Source organism: Mangifera indica, chromosome 1 (assembly GCF_011075055.1).
Source record: "Mangifera indica cultivar Alphonso chromosome 1, CATAS_Mindica_2.1, whole genome shotgun sequence".
Classification (NCBI taxonomy): domain Eukaryota; kingdom Viridiplantae; phylum Streptophyta; class Magnoliopsida; order Sapindales; family Anacardiaceae; genus Mangifera; species Mangifera indica.
In genome coordinates this window covers 19,281,258-19,298,229 of record NC_058137.1, presented here as the reverse complement: position 1 = coordinate 19,298,229, position 16,972 = coordinate 19,281,258, and the positions used below count along the sequence as shown (strand labels likewise).

The 16,972-nt window shown below is 32.6% G+C and overlaps 1 protein-coding gene and 1 long non-coding RNA gene across 6 annotated transcripts; one reads left to right on the top strand and one right to left on the bottom strand.

Annotated features, from left to right (window-relative positions):
- Positions 1-2,925: 2,925 nt before the first annotated feature.
- LOC123220974 lies at positions 2,926-3,694 on the top strand. Its single transcript, XR_006503189.1, has 2 exons — positions 2,926-3,135; positions 3,213-3,694. It is a non-coding gene; the product is annotated as an uncharacterized LOC123220974 (long non-coding RNA).
- Positions 3,695-4,627: 933 nt separating this feature from the next.
- On the bottom strand, positions 4,628-10,954 carry LOC123220955 (auxin-responsive protein IAA9-like). Of its 5 annotated transcripts, none has more exons than XM_044643613.1 (6): positions 10,710-10,884; positions 8,999-9,691; positions 8,662-8,888; positions 8,398-8,539; positions 6,380-6,441; positions 4,628-4,807 (listed from the first exon to the last, which is right to left on the bottom strand). In XM_044643613.1, the coding sequence occupies exons 2-6, from the start codon at positions 9,664-9,666 to the stop codon at positions 4,794-4,796; spliced, it is 1,113 nt and encodes a 370-aa protein (XP_044499548.1). In that variant the 5' UTR covers positions 9,667-9,691; positions 10,710-10,884; the 3' UTR covers positions 4,628-4,793. The 5 variants fall into 5 exon arrangements, with proteins under 5 accessions (XP_044499548.1, XP_044499523.1, XP_044499532.1 ...); XM_044643588.1 differs by lacking the exon at positions 4,628-4,807 and adding an exon at positions 5,023-5,299 and having other exon boundaries at positions 8,999-9,670; positions 10,710-10,954; XM_044643597.1 differs by lacking the exon at positions 4,628-4,807 and adding an exon at positions 5,023-5,299 and having other exon boundaries at positions 10,762-10,907.
- Positions 10,955-16,972: the final 6,018 nt, after the last annotated feature.

Sequence of the window (16,972 nt, the reverse complement as noted above, 5' to 3'; positions counted from 1 at the left end):
ATATATTTTACATTAAGTTTATTAGACATCAAAATGTATAATAAAATTTTGTATATTCTTTTATAAAATTATATGTATTTATTTTAAATATACAAATAGATACATATTTTATATGTGTTATCATATGATTGGTTAATTTTAAATTAAAGATAAAATAATATCTAATTATATAATAATATATATATAAGTATGTATGTATTTATATATCTAAAATAAACACACATAATAATAGTTTAGCAAGACACAAATTTATAATCTTGATATCTGATCTGGGCACCCATAAATCAGAAAAACAAAATCTCAAAGAGAAAAAAGAGACGTATATTATAATTTATTGTTTATAAATGCTTAATCACAAACTTATGTTAATCCATTTCTGAAGCTTTATGGCGCAGCCAACTTACAGGGTTAATGGATACGCAGCATTGCGAGGGCCTTTATTACAGTGTTACTGCCTCCAATTTTATATGAACTTTAATAGATATTTTATTATTAATAACTTTTACTGTTACTTTTTACACTCATAATAGCACCCTCATCATGCTATAATTAATTATTCATTAATCATCTCTTTACCCACTTTCTTCCAAACCGGAGAAAATGAATAAAACAATAATGGTAACAATATAATTAAAGACCACCTTAGCCTTACCTAATTATCTTATAATTTGTTTACTATGACTTATCTATAATCTATTATGTAAAAAAATAGTGTTTTTGTTTTTCTTTTTGCCCGTAACTAAACCTTACACATAATTCAGAAAACGAAACCATCTTAAGAATATTAATGCTCCACCTGTCTTCTTCTCATCTTTGACCAGAGCAATTATCTTGTTACATCAATGTCTTACACCAGATAAATTATAATGTTCCAAGTGAATTGGTTTTTCCTTTCCTAAATTTGTTTCTCCTCATTTTATTTTCATTGAATGGCCAAAGTGTTTGTCTTCTAAGGTTTGAATGAGAGTTTTCAGTATCAACTGGTATAAGTAAATAGACTACAATAATAGCATTTAGGATTCGATAATGAACCCTGATATCTATTATATTATGTTGTAAGATAAAACTAGTATAAAAAATTACACAATGAAATTTTTAACATTGGTTGTATCTATGGTTGAACTATTTCATCTATAATGTATTATTAATCGATATTACAAAACAAAATATACTGAAATTGATGTGAATGAGCATGATAATGGTATTTCTATGACCGTCATCTTGCTCTCGCTTTGACTCTCCCTCTCATCTATATTGGTTTTTCATATCTATAGGAAATTGAGGAGAAATTACATCACAATAGTAGTATCTAAGTATCTCTAATTCAAATACAATTATTATGATTTATTCCTATTCAAATAGAACTAAAACGTAATGTTTATATCAACATCATGATTTGGATCTTAAAGGAAAAGATAGGTTCCACTTTATAAGACCCTTAGACAAATTTTATATTGACAAAACACAAAAGAGATACTAAGTTTGTATGTGCATCACACATTACTTGAGGATGATGAGATAAAACTCTAAGTTTCTTAACCTATCAAAATATGTTTTGTGTTGCAAAGTAGATAATATTTTAACAGTGGACTAAGCTATTGGATTAGAAATGTTACAAATAATATCAAAACCACTCTACGTGTTCTTTTAAGCAAGGTAGGACAAATCTCATTGTAAGAAGATAAATTGCTTTTAGAGTTCTGATTATGATTGCTCAGACTCATTTAGATAATGAGATGTTAAAGTGACAAATATTTTGCAGGCAAGAATATGTTGTGTAAGAAATGCCCACCCTTTTCCCCCAATTTTTTGTTTAAGAATTGCTTTGTATGTTTTGCATCGTGCACTAGTCATGTCATTCCACACTTTCTAAAAAACTTGATTAAGTGTATCCCGTTTGCATCACGAGATAGTCGACATGTGTCTTAGGATCATGTTAAATGACTATAATCAGTTTTTGATTCACTCTGATTTTTTCTATAAAAGCCAAGAGAATGATTCACATTAGTTTCTCACATCTTAATAAGGTTGGCAATGGGTAAAGGTAGGAAGGGGATCTCAATCTCTATCACTGTCCCCACAGGAGATATTAATCCTCATCCTTGCCCTATCTTCGTTATGAGGATGACAAAAATTTTTTGTTCTCTCCCTATAAAGAAAAATCTTCTTCCCATCCTATCCCCTTTTGCATCCTCACGACAAAAAATTATCTCCTCGTACCCTCTAAACATAATGTAAATATATAAGATTAAAAAATTAACTAAAATTAAAACTTATCCACTATTTCAAATGCTGCAAATATCATATATTAACGACTTTAATATGTACAATAAAAATATAAATAATTTAAAAGTATAAGCATATGTTAGTATTTTAAGCAACAATATCAATATAAAGGGGCAGGGCGTGGCGGTAAAGGAACACATCTATCCCTGCCCTTAGCTCATCCTCGATTGCAAGGATATTTTTCGTTTCTATCCCCTTTCCCATTTTTATTAAGGACTCACCTCTCTAATATGATCGAAGAGGGCCAAGGATCCTAAATTTGGATCAAAATTGTCATCTTTACGTCTTGAGGTTCACAGGTCTTTGATATTCTAATAGTTTACTTTTGTTGATTGATCGAAGGACAGTTTACACTAATTTGTAGGATGGTGAATTGATCAACTTTGAGAGTCATTCATTATTGTCGAGCTAACTTGTTTTGTTTGTATGTGAAAGTGAGAATATGACGTTGCACATAGAGTATCTATCCATGGTAGAAGAAGCAAGTTTGGAGTCTGACTCCTTTTTAAAGGAAGATTATGCAATAGATCGACATCCTATCCTATTAGTTTTCTAGGATGATCGATAAGGGATGCATGTTTCTTGATCATTTTATTAATGAGGCTTACACATTTTACATGGGCGCATAAAGGTATCTTTCATTGTAATGACTTTTCTAATGTGGATGCAACAAGCGATCTTGCCTAGGTTTACCATATTGTGGGGAGGTCACGTGTTCATGCTCTTTGTCTTTCCATGTTTTGGATTTGTATTGAAGAACCATGAGTCACGGCTAATCAGGTTCCTTGTGTTAAGGGTGGAATGGATTAAGCAAGGTCGCTCAAAAGAGACTTCAGAGGGCTACTCGAGGTCTTGACACACCTATGAGGTAAGTGGTTATGACTTTATTTGAAAATTTTGATTGATTTTTCTATTCGTTTTTGTAGCTTCAAGCATGTCTTCTCTTCCTCCTGGAGAGATTCGACCCTTTGAAGTCGAGAGCAAAATAGCACCATATTGGCTGAGGAGTGAGAATGGTTTCTACTACATGGTTAAAACTAGCAGTCATAGAGGAGATCAAAGTCAAGATTCCCACTTTGTACCCTGCTCAAATTCAGTTCCTTGACAGTCTTATTTTCATGGGAAAAAGTTACACGGAGAAGCTTGCAGCGGAGAACTAGCATTATATCAAGGTGGTATGTGGAAAAGAAGCAAGGTGGATAAACATCCATAGTGCCAGTTTTAGGCCGAGAGCCGGTAGGTCGCAAGCATTTGAATTTGATAAGAAAGTCTACTACTCATTTTTCGCTGTAACAAATGACTTGCATGTACTTTTTAGCCACTTTCCACTCTTATGTGAGTGTATCATAACTTGTAATTGTAAATTGTTACAGCTAATAAAATCATGAATAAAATATTTTTATTGTAACTTTATTTACTGTCCCCGCACTTATAAAAAGGATCTTAATTATTATTATTATTTTTTTTTTTTTTGTGATTAGCGAACACATACAAAAGAGAATGAGTACTTCGAGAAATAGAACTTGACTATTCATGATGATTACAAGTTATACATCAAGTGTGGGGAGATTACGATGCTCCCAATTACATAAAGACTTGTCGATTTCTCTAAAATATAAGCTTTCTCGTTATTTTCTATGCTTGCGGTCATTAGGGTAGCGACATGGCTTCGAAGAAGCCTCAAGTCTCTTGGGTAATGACAAAGCTCATAATTTTTCCCGCTTTTGGCGGAGTGCTTATTGAGTTTTTTCATGTTTAGGCTTGTAGGAGCAAAGTAGTGAAGCTTAGTCAGTGCCTCGGGCAACAAATCAAATTGGAGCTTTGCTCGTTTCTTTTGAATATCAATATTTTACTATGAATTCCCAGTTTGCATGACACTGATTGTTGGTGTAAATATTCACGTTTGAAAAATTACTACCCTGGGTTATCACTGAACATTGCAACTCTATATCCCCCTGTGTGTTATTTCTACCTTCACAAGATAGATCGTCCATAGAGCAAGTATACCGTGCTATTGTTTGTAACAATATATCCTCTTAAACTTGAATTCACTAACTTCCACTACCTAATGACACAATAAGTCAAAAATTTACTTTCAAAATATCAGCCGAGGGACTCTTATACCTATCAATCGTCAGAAGCAGAAATACACTTCTAACTCCCGAGTTGTTCAGAGAATTCGGTGATGCAGTAAATATTCTAGATCTAATATTATGGCGAATTCGTATATGAAGATATCTCCTGGATAAATATTTGGCCGTGTGACCAGAGGCACGCAAGTATATACCAAATTATGTACATTATACATTTAAATATGGTTTCCGAATTTTGCAGACATTAATGCAAAGATAACGAAACAGCTTCACCATATCAATAAACTAACATATGAATATTTATGTCAATAGATTATTGAAATCAATAATTGGAGGGGAAAAGGACAATTGTGGACACAAATATACCGTTTCCCACTCCTAAATCATGGTGACAAAACTACGCCTCCTACCTGTTCAACGAAAGCTGTCTGCAAGAAGAGGGGAAAAGACGGAAAGTGAACAAAGAAAAAGAAAACTGCTTCAAGCTCAATAGGCACCTCTGTATAGCCTCTGATTTAAAGATTCTCCTACTCTTCTAGACATTGGGGAATGGGAATCAGTAGTAATAGAATATAAAAATTGTCCGTCAAAACCGTGGAACGAACAACAAATACAGTGTATTTAGAGAACGAGGGAAACGTCGTAAGACTGATAACGTAATCCAACATTCACAAAAATTAAAACTCGTTCATCCAGTTAAAACAATTCAGGTTAACTTCACAATTACTACCGTAATAATTTTCTCAACCAACAATCATCATTATAATCTTAAACTTTTCGTTATGCCAACTTCATGTACTAAGACGACATATCACAAAAAACCCATTCTATCACACATTTTCCTTCAACCACTTTAAAGCTGCCGTGTTCCCCAGGAGCCTTCTAGTCTCCGTTATTGGATTTCTCCATTGCTCTTGGTGCTGTAGACCACACCAAAATGATGGTCAAAGCATATTCACTCTTTCTCAGTAATTAAAATGCCATAAATGAATGTATGATAGGATTATGTCAAATGCAGGTTCGCTAGGATTAGTAACTTAGAAACCACAAACTAACTTTCTAGTTAACACTATCAACCTTACCAAATCTAAGACCAAAATCCATTACAACACAACTATTTGATAGATGTAATGGGGAATTTCATGGAAGGAGAGAAAAGAAACCAACATACAGCACTGAGCTATCTCATTTCAATATCAAGCCAATTTCAATCACTATTGTCAATATTTTCAAAGCTGGACTGCACATCAACCAGGTGAGAGCGGCAGTTCAATCCAACTGGTGGTCATACAGATACTATATTGATGGTTCTATGTTCAAGTAACAACCGTAAAATTTTCTCATTCGCTTACAAAATTCAAAAGATAGGCTTATTCCAATTCTGATCTCGGCTATGAAAAGAATTTCAAGATCTGTGCTGCAACTGCGGTTTGACTGTGATCAAACTGCAAACTGGGGAATTTCAAAGGTTAGAGAGCGGCCAATCCCAATCCAATTGCCAATCCTGTAGGCAACCCGAATTGGGCTTGCTCCCTGGTACCAGCCAGTCCAGGTTGTACATTTATGGTTATTGCACAACTGGATCTCTACCAAACAAGATTTCTAAATTAAGCATCAAGTTCCCCAAGACGTTCATTGTTAGTTTCAGATCAATTTTAAAAGTGTTAGCTAGATCACTGTTTAACGATAATTAGTAAAGCAGTTATAACCAGTTTCGCTTTTTGAAGCCCAGACTGTCATCCAGCATTTACTCACTACTTTATTTGTTGGCAACATAGTCCACCTTCCACATTTTAACAGGTGACCACAAAAATATCATTTGAATTAGCCTCATTTAATCTAACTGGAAAGATGCAAGCAAGGGAATGAGGCATTGCATAAATTCTCCACTTACCATGAAAACAAAGAGGCAGACAAAAATTCCATTTATATTCTGACCACCAAAACAATAATGCAGCTGTATATCCATCAAAACAAATCACCAAGGAAAAGGACCATACCTAAGCCAATAGCATCAGAGCTCTTCATTATCTTCAGCCTCTTGCATGAATCTATAAACATGCTGTGACAAAATAAAAAAATATATATAAGTAGGAGCACAGATGCACAAAGAACATGAGAGAAGAAATTTCAACTTGTCAAAAGTAACAATGTTGGTTTGTGTGACTTTAAAAGACAACTCCAGTCTATTGAGGAAAGAATAATATAACTGCAATGATCTCCAATAAAAATGATAAAAATATTATTGCAATCTTATGTGGCAATCAGGCATAGATAAATGTACAAGTCATCTTTAGTTCCATCAAATTGACCTTTAAAAAAGTGTATCACAGTTGCTCAAATCATTTTAAAAACTAATTTGAACATATTCAATCCATCATGGTCTTGAAAGAGTAACACATAAAAACATCCATATCAATTTATCTTAAAATTATGTTGTTCTGGCCTTCACCTAACTTTGTCAATGAAATTAAAGTTCAGCAATCATTGAATTACATATAAACTTTTAGTGAAATATTAAAGCTAAAAAAATAACACATCATTGTATAAATATATGTCAACTATTACTATAAAGTAACAATAACAACACACAAAGAATTTCCATGACTTAATTTTATATCGTTCACTCATCTCTATTTGTAATATTTCTTACAAAAAATTCACATATTGATCACCAAATGCAAAGGGAGTTCAATTTCAAGTATTGACAAGAAGAATCTTTTTAAAAGCTGATAATTTACTCTACATGCGAAGAGATTTCAAAAAGAAAATGAGCTGCAATTGCTACACTAAAACACCCAGAAATGCAACATTGCATAAGTGATGTTTAGATCATTTCATGCACATCATATAGTAGTTAAAATGAATTTGATAGCTGTGATGCCTGTTATCTCAGCTCTTGGTATAAGGGTTGCAACAGTTAATTGTTCTTGCACAGAATAGCTGGTATATAAAGAACAGTGGAATACTTTCAAACATTATATTAAAAATACCAGGAAACTCTCATTTTTGAATAGATACTGGAAACATGGTAAACAATTTCATATTCATTAAAAAAAGGGGCAGTGAACCAGTATTAAACTGGGAAAGACAGAACATAACAGAACAAACATGACAAGAACAAAATTTGAATGATACAGTGATTTACACACTAGAATCCAAAATTAATGTATACATTAGTAATCATATCTAACCAAATCTAACTTTAATCATTAAAAAACTATTGGTTTCCAATTAAATAAATCACACAAATGAATTCTAGAGCTTTAGTTGCATTTATCGCAAATAGTAAAGCTAACCAATAAACATAGTTAAATATTATATCTCATGTTGGGTAAGTTTCAATTGCCAATGCTCAAATAATAAATGTTGAGCAATACAGTCTAGTAGTTGTAAATATTATATACGTACTTCTAGTAAAAACCCTAGAAATTTATATTATTCATCACTCACACAAGATCAAAGTTAATTTGATCTTAGTCTACAAGTAATTTGCAAATTTTAGCCAAAATATGCATTGGACATTCCCACAAGCTTGAACTGAATCAAGAAGAGAGAATAATTATGAGAAACAGACCCTATATTAGGTTTATATTAACTTTTTCAGACCGATATCTAAGATCTACTTTGGGTGAAAGTCAAACTTCAAGCCCTAGTACTGCACTCGAAATTCTAAAACGGTACTTGCAAAATCTTTCTGCAAGCCACACTTGTGTCATTTATTAAGGTCAATAATGTGCAAAAGACACTCAATGACACAAGACCAAATCTACCAAACTCTTAAATCTTTAATATCTGTATTAGTGCAAGATTTCTATCACACAACATATTGTAGGATAAACCCTGTTTGACTTTGTTGTCACAACTCAACAAATCAGAAGCTACAGAATTGAAACAAGCATCACGGAGCTTTAACACAATTTTTTCATGTCTGCATAATTAGGAATTCTAAGAAAAAGAATGCAACAAAAGAAACATCAATCAGGCAGATAAATAGATAAAGTTGATCAAAGCTTACTCCCATGGCACATCCCCAACAAGCATCCAGTCATTATCCTTGTCTTCATATGTAAGCACATATTCTGAACCATGCAGAAGATCCTTCAGCTTGCTCTCACTGAGCTTTTCCCTACCAGGAATAACGTGGGATCCACATTGACCTGATACCGTAATAGAAGTTAAGTAATCATTCAAACGGAATCAAGGGATATTTTACTTCAACATAATAAGCAAGCACTCCCAAAAATGTTAGCAGAACATTGAGAAAACCAAATTAGCTTACCAATTGTAAAGCAACCGAACATCTTCTCAAGAGCAGAAGATAATTCTCCATAATTCGAGTAAGTTCTCAAATCTACCTTCCTCAAATATGGAGCACCGTCCATGCTGACCTTGACATAAAGAGCACCTGGGCCAGGCTTTCCATCAACTTCATCATTATTCTTTGATGTGGTAGCCAATGTATTCTTCCTGAATGATCTTATAGGAGGCCAACCAACAACCTGCGCCCTGCCATTATGTACATGCAACTTCATAACAAGATCAAAAACATCATAGCCTTACACAAACATTGATTCCCTTCAAGATTAAAGGGTCCACTTTCAGCAATTTATACTTACTTGGCAGCAGGTGCACTGCTATTGTTAGATGCAGCTGCCTGGTTATGGTGGGCTCCATCAGCAGCACAAGGTCGTTCAGCTACTACTTTTGGAGTCATCTCTTTCATTATGGCTTGCTGAGTACCAGATGGTCTGGATGAAAGCTTCAGATTCGTGCCTGAATTACCTAGAAACATCCCTTGTGCAACAGATTGTGGTGATTCGGAATCAGGCCCAGATCCATGAAGCATCCAGTTCTTTTCAGTATAAACAGAACTTTTCACCTCTGAGAATCTGTCCATGGTGTCAGAGAACCCTCTTTTGTTTCCTGAAACAACATTCTTCTGTAACGTAGCACAGATTCGATCCTTCAGAGGAAGCAATGGAAACAGTGGCTTCTCGTCAAGCTTCCCAGAGCCAAGCAAAGAAAGCTCAGGATCTCTTTCAGGAGACAGGGATCCTGGAAGACCAAGTCTCAACTCAGTAGCTCTCAAATTAAGTTTGTTCTTTCTGTCATCTACCAAGCTTGAGGCTGCAGAGCTATCAACCGAAGAACAGTCTGATAACCCCAGATAGTTGCGCTCTTTTAGCCCAGAAACATTTTGGGTAATACAGTCAGAGGATGAAGAGGCTACTAAGGAGACATTGCTCGGCCCATCCTCCTCTATAGCCGGCGGTGGTCGAGACATCAGACTTCAAAATTATCAAATATCACTGCTTACAAAGACATAGGAAACATCAATTAACTGCCTAATTTCAGGAACCTGCATTCTTTACATAAGAAACGCTAAAATAAATTAAAGGAGAAAACACGAGCACACGGCCATACACATACGCAATAGGTTAAACAACAAATTTTCATATTTTCCTCAGAGAAGCACTGAGCCAACTCAAATCCGACAAAGAGATCTACTGAATGTATAAACCAAATAAAGACAAATAGAGAAACCAAAATTAAAAGATCACCGATCCATAATAAAAACAGTAAAGAAAGTACATGTGAAAGTATCAAAATCAGAAATGCTGAATACATTTTGGAACTGCATTCTTTCTTTAAAAACCAAAATTAATTTAAAAATTATTTTGACACTACATAAACTCCATAGCCGTACTGAAACATCAATAATTAGACCATAGAATCTCTAAATACTTACAAAATGATTCTTCTATCCAAAATATCTACCTCGCAGATACAACCTTCAGATTAGTAAATAAAAATAAAAGAAAAGAAACTGGATAGCCACTTAACATCATGATTTACTCTGCAATTGGAAAATAAAGCTACAAATATTATAAATAATAGATACCGGTGTTAAATTTCCATTTACTAAGACTTAAATAGTCAAATCGTTTCTCTTGCGAGTTAAGTTTATCTACCTTCAAATACAAATTTCAGAGTAACTTAAAAACTGCATGCCTTTGTTTTTTTAGCAACTGTACACATCGCTATTCATTTTTCTTTATTTTATCCTTACTTCCCTTTTCCAGCAACCAAACTAATTAAAGATTAACAAACTGATAGGAAAGCTTGAAGCTACAATAAGATTAAAAATAAAAGTAATGACAACTTACCTCAAATTTTAGCTAAAGCATGAAAATTAGAAAGCTCCAAAAGAGAATGTCAAGATAGGAGTAAACAAGCAAGTTAACGAATAAAGTCATATCAGAACTGAGTAAAAGAGACTTATTACACGAACCAACAAGATCTCAACTAAAAATTCAAAACACGCACCTGATAATGAAAAATAGAAAGTGAAGGAGATCAATCAACAGAGAGAAATTACAAGAAAATGCACGAACAGCAAAGAAAGTAAAGCAGAATCAGCGAGATGAGAGAGAAAATCTACGGCCCTTCCATCAGGCAGAAAGCAACAAAAGCTTGCACCGAGAAACTCGAAGCTGAGAGAAAATAAAAAGAAGAGTGGCAGAACGGTAATTAGATTCTAAAGGTTAGTCTTGTTATAAAACTCTCATTAGCTCAAGTTAACAAATTTGAGCCTGTTCGCATTATACTGCGCCGTTCTAGGAGAGGAATCTAATCGAGCGGACTAGATTAATTGATGAAAAAACGCTGGGCCGTTTGATCGAGGTCAGGCAAAGAGATAAATATCTGTCGTTACTGTAGGTGGTATGATTGAATTTTCAATTTGTTTTTTTGTTTGGGGAGATGAGAAAACGATTTTGTATGGATGGATTTTGTTTGCGACTTTCTGGTTGAAGTTGGTTTACTTTGTGAAATGTCTAATATGCCCTTGGTTAAATTAATTGTGTTATATAAACCATGTTTATGGTTACCTAATTATCTGGATTAGTGAATAAAACAACAATTGCAATAGTTATTATTAATAATAATTAGTTTTTTACTTAATAATTACGATGTAACAGAAGAATATTCCTTAAAACTGGAATATTTTTAAAATACGTGTCACAACTAGAATTAATTAATTCTTACTCTTTTTTTTTTTGGGTCAAAATTAGAATACTTACACGTACATAGTGATTTTTTTTTAATTTTAAAGAACTATAGAGAAAATTCGAAATGCATGAGAACAAATTTAGATGAGGTTAAAAATGTGTACCAATCAAGAACAGCGCCAGTATCCAGAATGATATTTTAGGTAATGTAAAATGACTAAAACAACCTTTTCAAAGATAGGTATGATTTTATGGAATTTCATTTATTATAGGCATGAGATGAGATAGATACCAAATATTAGGCATAGTGGGTTGTTTTATTTTTTTTTTAATTTGACCCTTATGATAAATCTGGAAGGCATACAGTCACTTAGATTTATAATTATGAATTAATAAATTAAAGATAAATTTCATTGTGATATATTATATTAGACAAGAATGAACATAAAATTAATCTGACTTTAGTTAATAATGAAATTACATATGAGTTATACTAAAAATCAAGCAGCAGAAAAAGGGAATTCAAAGATGAAAAAACAAGATATGCTGTTTACCTAAATATATCAAATGCAACTACTCCACTTATTCTCTGTCAAATTATTTTCCTGTCACATGCAATGGTACGGCATGTCTATTGGCCTTTCCGTTTCTGGTCTAATTCAACTGGAGGCTAGGAGAAACGGGCTAACTTTGTTGGCAAGTATTTATTTTTCTAATTTCAGGTGTTGAATGGAAAGTAAAAAGGAGAAAAAGGGAAATTAAGAGAAAAGAGAGGAGAGTGGGGGGCAACAAATTATGAGTGAGGGGACAAGAAAGCAGAAATTGAAGTGGGTTTGCCGGGTGATGACACACACACATCTAACCTCCTTTTAATTCTTCTCTCTCTAATTAATTAAAAAATTTTCTTAGTCTTTACCCGAATCATTAACCGCCTTTGCACGCTTGTGCACAATCCCTTCATTTCCCATCATCGCTTTCACATCACCCCTCGTCACCTCCAACCAATCTCATTTCCTCTTACTCCGTCAAAACACCCTTTCATTTCAAAATTTTTACCTTAATTTGTCTTTCTAGTTGGGGAAAGAGTAAAGAGCTTTGTTTTGTTAATTCCTCGTCCGGTTCCTTTATAATCTACTTAACCAAATCCCCAACCAAAAGTTCTGTCAATTCCCAAAATATTTGCTCAATCCTCTGCGATAAGTTGCACTATTTACGATGCTAAACAGACCTACTTTATAATTAATAGTTTCTTATTTTATACAGTATTTAGAATAATAGTCTGCATTATGAGTGGCCGCAATTATTCTAAGTAAATAAATGGGAAACTTTACTATGCTATCACAGAAATTGCGGGGCTGTGCCACGACAAAGGGACCCAACGACGGACGACCTCCGCTTTTGCCGCTTACTTTAGATTTAACCAATTTCTAACCATGGTTAACCTATTTCAACCACGATTAGAATAATCATATCAGTTTTATCCTTCTGCGCTGTGTGTTTTCTCCGAAGCTAATCACACCCGTTGGATTCGGATTCGCACCATCGACAAGATGACACGTTTCGTTTTTTTAAATGACAGCAACAGAGGCCTGTGACTGACATGTTTAGAGTTGGCAATTCAAGGTCAATCTACGATAACGTAGGGGTCCAACTAGCAGGCTGGGTGTCTCAGTTTTCTCACGTGTGACGAGACGTATACGTGTACTGCCATTTTTATTTTAACTCTGGTTAAGAAAATAAACCATTGAGTTAGGTTACTGGGCTTTGAGTTGGGCCCAAACTAACTACAATGATGTCGTTCCTAATTATCACTGTGAATTATTTATTGCTGGCTTCTAGGTATAACACTACTTAATAAAAGGCCGAAAGCTTATCTTACCCAAGGTAGGGTGTAAACCTAGACTTATCTTTGACCACTTTGAAAAATTTTAGTAGTTATTTACCTGTTAAATTTTATTATTATTAATAAGATTAAAATTATTATTTAATAAAAATATTTAAAAAAATTAAAAATTTATCATATATTTTTTAAAAAATCTAATAAATTTCTTTTAATCAAAGTTTGAAAAATAAACTTTTTTTCTTTAAGATTTTTTCAATCATACTGTGAATGATCGGAGACGATAACAGCCTTCTCCTCTCTCCCTCCCGACTTCTTTGTCATAGACAACCACCGATACCAACTGAAATGGATGGTTTGAAGATCCTAATTGGTGTTTCTTGAAGATGAAGGATGCTAAAGATCAGCATTTTGCACTAATCTTCATCACGAAAAGGAGTCGACAGAGATTCCGAGAAATGCCAATCTTCAGCCATTCATTCCAACCAGTATTGGTGCTTGTTCGTGGTGGAGGAAAAATGTCGACTATCAATCAAGGAAAGCTCATAGGAGAAAATAAGTAAAAATGAAACCCCAGGGAGGAAAGGGTAAGTTTTCAAATTTTGAGTGGGGGAAAATTGTTAGTTTTTAAATTAAGGGAGAAAATATGATAAAATTTTTAGTTTTTTAAATTTTTTTGTTAAATAATAATTTTATCATTAATAATAATAAAAAAATTTAACTGACAGATAAATATTTAAGTTTTAAAAAATTAACAAATATAAATTTGAGTTTGTAGTAAACCTTGGGTGAGAATAAATCTTTTTGACCTAAATAAAATTGGTAGATTTCAAATAATCAGTTACATTATTCAACAGACTAAAGATAGTATGTGAATATTACTAAGCTAGCTCTGTTCTTAGCATGTAGGAATATGGAACTTATATTAGTGTTTATAATTATGCAATTATGCAAATAGGCTTCCCAAATTTTAATTGACGCCTACTCTCAATTAATAACTCAATATTACACCAAAAAATATTGAGTTAAATAATTTTTATTTGCTTTCATGGTTCTTTTTAATTTAAATATATATATATATATTTTTTTTTTTTTTACATTATTCATGAGTCAAATTAATTTGTATAAAAAATAAAAATAGATTGAGGTCAGTCAGGTAAACAAAGCCCAATAAGCCCAATATAACTAAGCACTACGAGAGTGTTGTTTCATTTCCAATAAAACCAAAGATTGAGTGGTGTAAGTTCTTGGAATATTCACTAGGTCCCAGTTGGGATCCTTGATCGACTCGCCACATCCCAATGGCTCCCAAGCCTATCTTAATTAAAGTTTGCTTTATTTTATCTTTTATTTTTTTTATTAGTTTATTTGATTTGTATAATAATAAAATATTTATATAATATTTCATTATCTATAATAATGTATTAGATGATATAAAAAATAATCAAATTATCTTTTTCACTCTATATGTTAAAAGATTATTAAAGTAATATTAATTTTTATTACTGTTTTACCTTTATTTATTAAATTTTTAGGATAAAAATATATTTAATTTTTAATTAAAATAAGAAGTAATATAGAAAATATTTTTATACCCATTAATATTTAAAATAATAAATAAAATAATATATTAGTATTTCAATAATAAAATATTAATTGAACTAAATACATCTTAAAAGTGAACAAATTATCTGATAAAAATCATAATTGTTGGTTTCCAATCATATCCGCCTAGAAATATAATGAAATTGTTAATCTCCAAGTCTAATGAACTGAATAAATTTCATATAGAAATATGACAAAATGGTCAAATTCTAAGCCTAGAACTAGTTCTTGAATCAGAACCAATCCAAAACCGACTGATTTCTTTCATCATCATCTACATTTCACTTTGCTTCAAATAACTCTTTACCTGCTGGAATCCTTTTTTCTAAAATATACAACAGGTAGTGAGCAAAGTGAAAACCCAGTCAAAATTAGCAGAGGAAGTGACTGAATTTTCAGAATAGGTAAACCCTTCTAAGCAGAACTCCAAAATAGACTGCAAAATACCGAATAGATATTTACAGGCATGGTGATGAGCAGTTATTGAAAACCAACATGAAATGAAAAAGGAAGGTAGCATTAGCAATCACAGAAGGCTCAAAAGTCAAATAATCTTAGAAATGAAAAAGTCTCTATAAAAAACAAAAGCCCTAAACTTCTTTAGGAGGTTAGTCATCTTATCTTACTCAATTCTTGTCCATGCATACTTGGTGAAGAGTAGAGAGAAAAAGAAGTTAAAGATTCCATCATAAAACAGAAGTTATGAATCATCCGCAAACTACCTTCTCTCTTTCTCTGCCCGGCTAATTTTTTCCTTCTTTCTTCTAATGAGCTCGATGCCTGAGAACAAGGAACAGTGTTGACAACCTAAAACCACAGAACAGGAAATTAGAAAAAAAAAAAATTAAAGAAAATAATATAAAATCACTTAAAGTTTCAGATAAAAATTGAAACTTGCCAAGAACCAACAATTTGTTTGGTTTTTTGGTCTCTTCTTATTTGAAAAAACTCAAATTTGTTTTGCATAAAAAGTCTAATCCACTATCTTCATCAGTTAAGGTAATATATATATATGTGTGTGTGTGTGTATACATATATACACATATATACATGTATGCATACATGTACATGTTTATATGTATATAATTGATGTGATACAACTGAAATTAAAATTTTGAAATTTTGAGCACTTACTTCTTGTTAATCTAAAGTTTTTCATAAAATCTGGGTTAAAAAACTTGTATTGATATCAAATGATAACTAATACAAAAAATTAGGTTCTCTTTGGAGAATATACATCTATTTATACTATATTTTTTTGAACTATTGAAGAAACATAATGAATACAAATTTTGATTTATTTATATGAATTATTGAGCTTTTGTAGTGGGAAACATGGCTTTTGCAAAGATCTTTAGCTTTGCAGGCGAATATTTGCAAAAATTTTTCAGCTTTTGTGGGCGAAGATTTGATTTTGTTAGAAATACTCATTTTCGCTTTAATGGTTTGGTGTGGCAGAGCATTCTGCAGGGGCATTCATTTCACCAACTAACTTTAGTGACCTTGGTAAGGGACATGCGTAAATTGCATTTTGTGCAATTTCCAATTCCTTATGAAATATGTTTTTATTTATTATTATTATTATTATTTTACAACTTGGTTCAAAGAATTTTGTGTTTTTCTCTTATCTTTCTTGCTTTAGCTTGTAAGTGAGTCAAGCGGATATCACCTTCTTTTAGTAATTTTGAAAAGGATTTTGACCCAATGGATATTATTTGAATGAGTTCAAATGGTGAAAGATTTTTGTAGAGATCTTGCAACACCAAATATTTATTAAAATTTTGGGAATCCGTCAGGATTCTGAACTTGATATCTTGTTTGGGCAATTGCTTGTAAGTTATTAATAATTATTTTAAAGCATAAATAAGTAAATATCAAACTATAATTCATATAAATTATAATTGGGAGAAGGACTATTTTCCACCTAACTTTTGATGCGTTTTCAAAATACCACTCACGGCAGATGAAAATTCACTTTTCTCACCAATGACAAAACTGTCGTCCAATTTTTCAGTTAGGGACAGAGGCAAAATCGTCATTTACTATTTAAAACCTTAAAACTTTAAAATTTTACCGTTTCCCCCCTCCAGGTTTTAAAAACTAATAACTAACTTATCCTCAAAGTTTGAAAAGTT

Bases quoted from the DNA above. Each gene is read 5' to 3' on its own strand.
- LOC123220955 (XM_044643588.1), bottom strand. From the start codon at position 9,666: ATGTCTCGACCACCGCCGGCTATAGAGGAGGATGGGCCGAGCAATGTC. The intron at 8,540-8,661 runs GTAAGCTAATTT...TTACGGTATCAG, and splicing joins GTTCGGTTGCTTTACAATTG to GTCAATGTGGATCCCACGTT. The intron at 6,442-8,397 runs GTAAGCTTTGAT...ATTTTGTCACAG, and splicing joins GTTGGGGATGTGCCATGGGA to CATGTTTATAGATTCATGCA.